Raw genomic sequence first — 9,698 nt, 5'->3', positions numbered from 1 at the left:
GCTCCACCGGCGCGCACCTCGCCGCGCAGCCCGCCCGGGCACGCGCAGCCCCGCGGGGAGGCGGCGGCCCTGATGTCACAATCAGGCGGCCGAGGCTCCCCGCCCTCTCCCGCCCCCGCGCGGCGCTTCCGCCCGGTTACCTAGGAGAGCGATACACACAGCGGCGCGGAGCGACCGGCTCCCGCTCCCGCTCCCGCTCCGCTCCCGCGCGCCTTGGCCTGCGGGGCTGAGCACCCCTAGGGACCCCGATTCCGGAGGGCGCGGCAGACACCGGCAGGAGCCTTTGCTGTCTCGTCCCTCGCCCCGCTCCGGGCTCTTCGGCAGGAGCCATGAGCCAGAGGCAGGTCTTGCAAGGTACGGGTACTCCTCGCCGGCCCGCGGCTCCCTGCGCGCTGCCCCCGCTCACTCTGCCCCTCTCCGCCCCGCAGTGTTTGAGCAGTACCAGAGGGCCCGGACCCAGTTCGTGCAGACGGTCGCGGAACTTGCCGCTCGGCCCCAGAACATCGAGACCCTCCAAAACGCAGGTAAAGCCCCGGGGGGCCGCGGAGATGCAGGGCCCCGTCGCGCTCACTCTGTACCTGCCCGGGGTGAAGGTGAAATGAAGTGAAGCCTTTATGCATCTGCTTGTCAAGGCCAATCTGCATTTACTTGTCATGCTGGTATTTTTACAGCCCAGGAGCCTCAGGTACGTGGTTACATGGTTAGGCTCAGTCGCTGTGCCAAGAAAAGCAGAGAGGCTGCGAGGGTTATGCACCTCCACTGGACCGTGGTTGCACATTTCTTCCTTCCCATTTAGTGCACTTTCAGAAGGAGAAAGCAACTGTCACACTTAGAGGCAATGGTGCTATCTAGTTTGGGTTTGGATTGTTGATGGGAGAAGAATGGCACTTTATTTTGTGCTCATGTTGAATAGAAATGTGGGTTTCATTGATAGAGAACTTTCAGCCCCAGAAAACCTTTTTAAGGACAAAAGTTTTCTTTTCTTAAATTCACAACAGTTCAAAGGGTATTAGGTGTTTGGTATGTGGAATGAATAAGTGTGGCATGTCTGAGTTTTTCAGATTCAGTATGATCTGTGGCATTATTTTGGGGAAGGTATAAAGTTTTTGTTTTGTGTTTGTTTCCTTAGATCTTTTTAGGTTTCTAATTAATCTGTTCCTGTAGATATTTATGTGGTTTTCTTTGCTGTAATATTCAGTCATGTGTTTGTCTTATCTTCCTAAGTGAGATTTGGAAGTTAAACATATGCATGGATTAGGTATGTGTCTGCATGTGCCTGATGACACCCACCCATGCCCACACACACTCTCATTTATTTTAAATACATCTTGTCAGTATAATGAATTTGTGTTTTATAAATAAAACTATTTTGAGGCTTAAGGAATTACTAACTAAATGAAAATATAAACGAGGTTTGTGAAAATGTTGTAAAGCAAAATCATACTAGAAAGGTAAGGATTTTTGTAACAGTTTGCCTCAAATTTTGTTTATAAATTATTGAGCATCTTAACCTGTCTAATGTGTTCAGTTGTCTAAGAGTTCATGCTATCTCATTGCTTTCATGCAGTTTAATAAACTAAAATAAGCATCTTTTGTCATGCAAATGACTCCTAGCATAGCCATTTCATTACTAACATTTAATCACCAGCTCCAGTTGTCCAGAGTTCTTATGTTATTTAGTAAGAAGAGAAAAGGCATAAGAGCAGAACATAATATAGACTTTAAAGACTTTTAGAGAAAGAGCTGTAAAGCCTGAGTTATTTTTTGGTATTGATAATTATTACCTGTTTTTATGGTATCAGTTGTTAAAAGTATTTTATTTTAAATATTTATTTGCTAACTCTTTTAAAACTCAGTTTTTCTAAAATGCAGTCCAAATAAAGAGAACCTGGGAAACAACATTGTTCTAATATTATGGTTAAACTTGCATCATTGTACCTAAACTTTTGTTAAAGAAACATGAACCTGATTATGCAAGCCATATTTGAATACAGTATCCATTGAGCAGGTCTTTGATAATACTATTTGAATAACTTTGCTTTCAGGAAATTGGGATCTGTACAACCTGCTGCCCTTATTCATGCTAGTTGTCTTCATTTATTAAATGAGACTATTTAATATAGTTGGAACTTTTTGTGATCTCTGAGAATGGGGCCCCACATACCTGCTTTAAGGTCCAGTTCAGCCAATTGTCCGCGTCTGGAGTTCCTGTTTAGACAGGAACCTCATACTTGATACTAAAAAACAAAGGAGAAAGTTTTATTTTAAGACAACCCCTCTAAACCAAGCACAGTTATGCTTGACTTAATTGTTTCAAATATGTGTGTCCGACTAACCTGAGTTATTAGTCAGTGTGTCAAAACCAGTACTGGACTAGATGAAGTGTCCAGCTTATGGGCCAGATGATTTCATACATTGTGCAACCAGCATGCTCCTCAGTCACTGAGATTTTTGATGAAGGAACACAGATATTCAGGCCTAAGGTTAGTGTCATGCAGAAGTCACTCAATCTAGTCCCATTTCTTTGTTTTATATAATTTAAATTATTCTAAAGAGGAAATAATTGCAACTACAGAGTTTTTATCATGTTTTATTTGAATGTGTGAGGCCCATAAATACTGGAAAACAAAACCTGAATCCTGCCTTTAAAATGACTTTATAAACATATAATTGTAGCAACAGCTGTTAGTTTTGACTTATTTTGCCAGATATGCCAGATGCAGAATTTTTAGGCTGTGATTAACTGTTTCAAAAAGGACCAATAAAACATTTTGGGGCATAGTTGTTGTACAGACAATTGGCAAATCTTTTTGGTGGTCTTGCTATATTAAACTGCCTCTAATTAAAGGCCTGAGGGGGCCTCATGATTATATAAAATGAAGAAACTATTCTGTATAAATTTAAAAAGTTTTCTGTCTGCTTATCCCTGAAAAGAAAGCTAACTTTTTGTAAGCAAACAAGAAACAGAGCCTAATCCTAAAAGGTACTGACTGGCATTAGTAATCACTGATTTCAATAACTGATGGGTGCTTTGCACCTCACACAAGAGGCCCATTGCATTTGGATCTAGAGGGCCCAGGATTTTGTTTTCATTTTAATCAGCGTGTGTGGCAAAATTACAATGGAATTAAATTTGAACAAGATTGGGCCCTGAAATAACTGCAGTACAGTGTATTACTATATCATTAACGCAGTCTTATTCTTGGAAGATCCCTAAAAATCAGTCTGAAAAACCAAGACAGATCAGGATGTGGGAGGAATATCTAATTTGGCACCACTTGTACAAATCCTTGGTAATAAATAAATTACATTTGTAATGTCTTCTCAACAGGTAGAGGTTGAAAGGGCTTTCTGCTCTTTATTAATGCTCCTGTCCCAGCTCACACATCTCTTATGTGGAGATCTTGTGTTACAAAAAATCTTGATTATACCTTAAGCACCCCTTTTCTAGCATCCTAGCTGATGCACAAACCAACAGCAAGAAAAGCAACATAAATGCCAATTGAATTGTGGTAGTAGTTAGAGGGTAGTAATATTATAAGCACATTTAAAATATAATGGTTCAAACTGTGTCCCTAGAACTGTACATGTAAATCTTCAGTGCCTCTTGTACGAAAGAGGGCTCAGCCCCTATAGCAGCTCTGTCAGATTCTGCAAAGGCCCTTCTTCATAATCTGGGCTCCATGCTAGGGAAAACCCTGGGGGAATGAAAGGAAGATTGGGTTGTCTAGGGAGGATACACATCTACTTCTTTCTCTGATTACATCCCAGATTTTATGGAAAATCCTCAGAAAAAAATCATTTAGCTCCAGACGGTATTATTCTTTGTTCAGAGTGCATTCTCTAGAAATCTTGAGTCCATGACAGGGGAATTCGGGACCACTGCAGATAACCTTCATATCCTTGGCCTTCCTCCAGTGTGCAGATTTGGCACAGAGTCTTCCACAACTGGAGGCTGTCCTGATGGTTGTTTCTATGTGGGAGCAATTGATTTTATGTAACAATGGAGAGATCATTACAAGGAAACTGTCTCAGAAATTCCTGTAGGTTTTCCTGCTGGCTGTGATATATATACCTTGGGTGCTTTAGTGACCAGGGATACTCCCATGAGTAAATGCTACTCAAGATGTGTAATAGTTGAAAAATCAGGCTTCTTAATGCATAATTAATGCAGCTGTCTTGAAAGAAGAAAAATCCTCCTCTAGAAAACCCGTTTCAGCTGGTAAATATGCAGCTGGGACACTGACAAACAATTCATTTATCAAATCTCATTTCTCATGGGCTCTAACTTATCAAAGAAGTCTATTTTGATGATAATAGCTTTAGACATTTCCTTTAAAAATAAATCTAGCCTTTTGAAAGTTACAGCCCATGAAATTTGCTATCAGAGTGTATTATCAAAAGAAAAACAATGATTTCAAATATTAGAAATTGAATATTTCTGACAGTAATTAAAGATGGACCTGAATCAACTTCCTCTCTAACCCCAATCCTGTTATTATATCCAAACACCATTTTGCCCTCAACTGTGGGACAGTTTAGAGCTAGGTCTGAATTTCTATCTTAAGGTGAATTTCCAGCAATGACATTCTAAGGGCCTCACTCTTACCTTCTTTGCTCATCTTGTGAAATACAGTACTCTGTAAATAGTTCTACTGAAGTTAGTGGGATTATTCTTCAAATAATTTACTATTAACTAGGAAGAAACATCGCAGAATCAAGCCCTATGAACTTTACTGCTTTTAATTTCTGGAGATTAAAGGTCCAGATTCTATTCCACTGCATGTAAACAGAGTTGTGCATTTACACCCAATTCTGTTAACTCTGCTCAAGTCCTTGAAAAACTGTTAATGCTAAATCTGGGTATGTCTTCCTCCTCCTCCTTCCTGCTTTTGTTTGACCAGGGATCCTGGTTTTCTCTGATTTAAAAAAAAATCCCCAATTTTTGGATTTAAAAAAGTAACCCCAAATCCATACTTTTCCACAATTAAAATAAAACACCACTAAAATAGACATAGGAACAATGTGGATTTTGTGTTATTTTTTTAAATCTGAAAATCGAGGATTTTTAAAATCAAAGAATACTAGGATCCCTGTTTATGACTTGGTTTTATGGCTATGATGACCATATGTTACAAATTGTTACAGGATGAGCTCTGGGGCAGCCATGACACCCCCTGGGGCCCACCCTAGTCCTAGTCACACTCCTCGTCCTCTATATAACCTCCCCTGTACATCTCTCCTGCCATGCTTTGATGTTCTTTGGATATCAGTTGGGAGGCTGCCCCTGAGTCCCAGAGTGCTCTCACCTGGGTGAGCGCCTTTTCAAACTGGAAAGGTGGGACACATGCCTACCTCCCCCCACAGCTGGCACAGCCTTTCCCTCAGGAGCCCATGCCAGCTCTGTGCCCCCTACCCACCTGGCAGCAGTGGGAGGCACAACTCTATGCCACCACCACTTTGGCTGCTGTCAGGTAGGCAGGAAGCACATCACCATAGCAGTGGGGGCTCCCAGGGGGAGGGCAATAGGGCAGGGAGCCCTGAGCCCACAGCCTGCATCCAGCCCCACCCTGCACACAAATCTGGGGGGCACATGCCCCCCCCATCCACCTCTCCCTGTGCGCACAGTGGCAGAGAGTTGCCCTCCCCATGCTCCCTGGTCCCATGCCTGTGGCTCTGTCCTGCTCCCTTCCCTGGCTCTGGGACTCCATGCACTGCCCTGGCTAGGCAGCACCCCTAGTCCCTGCCTCATTTCCTCCCTCACTGTGGGGGCCTTGATCTGCCCCTCCCCCAGTTCCCCACATAAACTTACCTGTAGGGAGCTGCTGTCCATGCTGCCTGGGTCTTTCCCTGAATGGAACAGTGCCAGCCTACAAGGGGAAACCCAGATCCTTGCACAATGCTGCAAATCCAGGACAAATGCTGCCCTGGAGTCATGCAGCCTGGGACTGGGATTTGATGATCCTATTCCAGGAGTGTCCCACCCAGTTAGGGACAGGTGGCTCTTACCAGTGTCTAACCAACATAACCAACCTCTTAGGATCTCTGGGCTGTCTGCCCGCTATCTCAAAACATTACGGTTCTCCAAGTACTCTGGTGGGTCTACTGGTACCTGGCTGGCACTAGTTCAAGCTAGTGGTCATCATTTGTGGCCCTCTTGGCCCCTAATTAAGCCCTAGGTCTCTTAATCATGGCCTCCAGCTTCCTCCATAGCCATGGCCATGCCTCGCAGGTGTCACTGTCTTTGTTTACCTTCCTATATAGGCTTCAGCCCTCTTAGCCTTAGCTTACAGGTTACTTGGCTGTAGGTTTGTAGCCTGGGCCCACTTACTCTGGCTTGGAATTTCAGTCTCAGCCTCTTATTGGCCTTTGTCTGCTTGTGTTGCCTTCTTGTGGCTCAGGTTCTGGCCCTCTTGGCCTCAGGCCTGCTTATTCCTTGCTGCAGTGTCTCCCTTGGCTCCCTGTTATACGAATGTAGACGCATTAATGAATTTTCATGGACTTGAACAGTAGAATAGAATACACTTAGGTACCAAAGTCCACCAGATGCCCAGTAAGTGGCATATAATCTGGCCCTAGGTATATATTCTCTCCTTCAGTGGGCGTGACCCCTTAATTTATAATGTGTTTTTTTTTTTCTGTAGTAGAGTGTACTAATGGGGACAGTTGCTTTTTAAATTATAAAATTGTTTAAGGATCTCAGCAAAATTAAGAAGAAGACTGTTACAATGACTGAAATGGCTTCAAAGCTGAAAAACTAAGGAACAACTCCTGGGGCACATCCAGACGAGTGCAGACATGCAGTATGTGGCACTGCAGACCTGTCTGTGGCACCACACACCACACATGCTGCACATGCAGGCATTCTCTGTGCTGCAAATTAGCAGCATGGGTGTTGGGGGGTTGACCCCATGTTAGAAAAACCTGCCTAAAAAAAGTGGGACAGCGTATGTGGTAGCAGTGTGTGCTGCGCAAAACCAGAGCCTGGCTGGCCAAAGCTGCACTCCGGCTGCTGGCCAGGCTCCTTGCTGCAGGATCGCTATGACTGCAGCTCCCAGAGGCCCCCAGGAACCCCCATAAGGCTGCTGGGGCCACCGCAGTTGCTGGCCCCAGCCTTCCCCACCCCTCCCAGGGCAATGTGCTGCATGCCACAGCATACATGGCACAGGCACTCCCAGGAGACAAGTAGCAGTGGCATACATTGTTCCCAGGGAAATACACTTTTTATTCTTGGGGAAATGCACATGCCCACTCCGGGGATGTGTCTCTGATTTTTTTGTTTTATTGTTTTATTGTTCATTTTGAATATCAAATAAGTACATGTAAAAGTTCATTCTAGACTTCTTATTTTCCTCTATTTTGGAAGTGGTGGGGGCACCAAGGTACATGGTTTGCCTAGGGCGCCAATTATTCTTGGACCAGCCCTGATTGCAAGCCCTTTAGGTCAGGGCCTGTCCTTCACAAAGTGTTTATGCTGTGCCAACCATGATAGGGCCCTGATATCAGGTGAGACATTCAAGCACAACTGTCACACAAATTATAAGCACTCTTAGCATTCTGCGGGAAGGATGCTTCAGCATTCTGACTAGAGAGGGTTGAGTGCAAGGCTATAAAAGTCAGGAGTGCAAAGAAAGGAGGATGGTCTTGTTAAAATGCAGGAGTGGAACTCGGGAGATCTAGTTTCTCCCTTCAGAAGCGCTGCAGCTGGCTTATATAATCCATTCAGGTTGTGCGCCCTTCCTGTAAAACAGGAATAACAATATTTTCCTCAGCTATATGTTTAAGAGAGATTATTGACTGTCTGTGAGATTCTGAGGTACAAGGATGATTAGCCTAATGGAAAAGCTTGAAAAACCTCCACTGATTTCTGAGAGATTAAAATCCTTCTGGAAGTGGCAGCAAACAGGTGCTGGTGAAGACAGAAGTTTCTGTTAGCCAAGCATACAGGAGACTAAGAAGCTGAAGGAAATTGAGTCTCTAAAAAGCAGAAGATGGACTGGAATCTACTGAAGTATTATGGCAAAAAGTGGTTTGATATGGAAGATCCTGGTGAGGAGAGAGGATGAGGTCATGAAGAATGGCTTGCTTTCAGCTCCAGTTCAAATTGTTTGCCATATAGTCATCCCATATTGGCAGAATTGCTTCAGAAGGTCTTTGGTTTGAGGACAGATTGTTCGGGTTCCTGTAGGGACTATTTTTGCCAGCATTTACATAGGTTTCTTCCCTTCATAAACTTGCTTTAATGGGATGTTCCTTGGGGGAAAACTCTAACTTTGTTGGAAGTATTACTTGAGTAGGGTCATAAGAATCAGGCTCTGAGTAAGTACTGAAGTATTTGGCCCAATGCATGAAGAAATGGAAAAAGAATCTACTCTACTTGATTGTATAAACTACACAGTGCTTCGCAAGCTTTCTCCTGAAGCCACTGGAGTCCTAGGAATATGGGTTATGGGGTCACATGCACAGAATAAAATGTGTTACCTTCCCTGAAAAGTCTGTGTTCTAGGATCTCTCCTTCAGTGGAGAGATGTCTACACTTTCATATATTTAGTTGGAGGATTTGGGCTTAGGAGTTCAATCTTGTAAGGTGTTGAACGCTCTCAACTACTTTTGAATGACTTCAGTGAGAAGACAGAAGAAGACAAAAGAGGGCTGTTGAGGTGAATGGAAACCAGGAAGTTCTGATATGGCAAAGGAGGGAAATAAGCATATTCAGGGGAGATCATTAGACAAGAAACTATCACTGGAATCATGGAATATATCAACACTATGCACTGTATTGTAGCTTGGAGATACCCCAGTTAGCTCAAGAAAAGACAACTCGGGTACTGGTGACAGCATGGAACATCAGACTGGGTGATATATGCTGCTTTTCAGGATAGATAGGAAAATCATGCAAGTTAGAATAGAATATAATTGCATACTGCTCTTAGGTAATTAGTTCACACAGAGCTCTGTGGCATCACAATTGTTTTTCTTACCTTATATAGCTCGGGTATCTCTGATCCACAGCACTATGCATCACAGGCATAACTTGGGTTGTGGGAGTGAAGTAGGGTAGTTGATTTTTAGGGGGTCAGAGATGTGGAGTTCCCTGGTGAAGGAGAGAAGCATGTATGTTAGTGAAGGTGCCAGGCCCCAGGGGAGGCACACCTCGGCCAAGGGTTAATGAGGAACTAGTTAGGGAACTTCTGGAGGGACTGGATGTATTCAAGTCAGCTGGTCCGGATGATCTCCACCCTCGAATACTGAGGGAATTGGCTGAGGTCATTGCAGGACCCCTGGCACGGCTTTACGAGCACTCATGGTGCTCTGGTGTGGTGCCAGAGGACTGGAAGAGGGCCAACGTGGTTCCCATCTTCAAAAAGGGGAAGAAGAAGGACCCGGGAAACTATAGGCCAGTTAGTCTTACCTCAATTCTGGGCAAGCTGTTTGAGAAAATTATTCTGGCACATGTCCATGAGGGGCCAGCAGGGTAGATCATGCTTAGGGGCAACCAATACAGGCTCATTAGCGGCAGGTCCTGTCAGACCAACCTGGTGGCCTTCTATGATCAAATCACCAAATCCTTAGATGCAGGGGTAGTAGTGGACATAGTCTTCCTGGACTTTCAGAAGGCCTTTGACACTGTCTCTCACCCTGTTCTCATTAAGAAACTGGGAGAATGTGGTGTTGACACGGACACAATCAATTGGGTC

The 9,698-nt window shown here is 44.2% G+C and overlaps 1 protein-coding gene across 3 annotated transcripts in view; it reads left to right on the top strand.

The window, feature by feature from the left end:
• Nucleotides 1-140: 140 nt before the first annotated feature.
• SPAG6 (sperm associated antigen 6) overlaps nt 141-9,698 on the top strand; it is a 58,424-nt gene continuing 48,866 nt past the window's right edge. Inside the window, exons 1-2 of one of the 3 annotated variants that reach the window (XM_019532138.1) lie at nt 141-354; nt 429-524. In XM_019532138.1, coding sequence (XP_019387683.1) covers nt 330-354; nt 429-524 — 121 coding nt within the window. In that variant the 5' untranslated portion in view covers nt 141-329. Of the gene's footprint in view, nt 355-428; nt 525-9,698 lie in introns of those variants that run through there. The other 2 variants (XM_019532145.1, XM_019532155.1) reach the window with 2 other exon arrangements.

The sequence above is a fragment of the Crocodylus porosus genome, unplaced genomic scaffold (genome assembly GCF_001723895.1).
Source record: "Crocodylus porosus isolate Cpor-Errol unplaced genomic scaffold, CroPor_comp1, whole genome shotgun sequence".
In the NCBI taxonomy this organism is placed as follows: Eukaryota; Metazoa; Chordata; order Crocodylia; family Crocodylidae; genus Crocodylus; species Crocodylus porosus.
The sequence above is the reverse complement of the archived record's forward strand: the minus strand, read 5'-3'. Positions and strand labels throughout refer to the sequence as shown.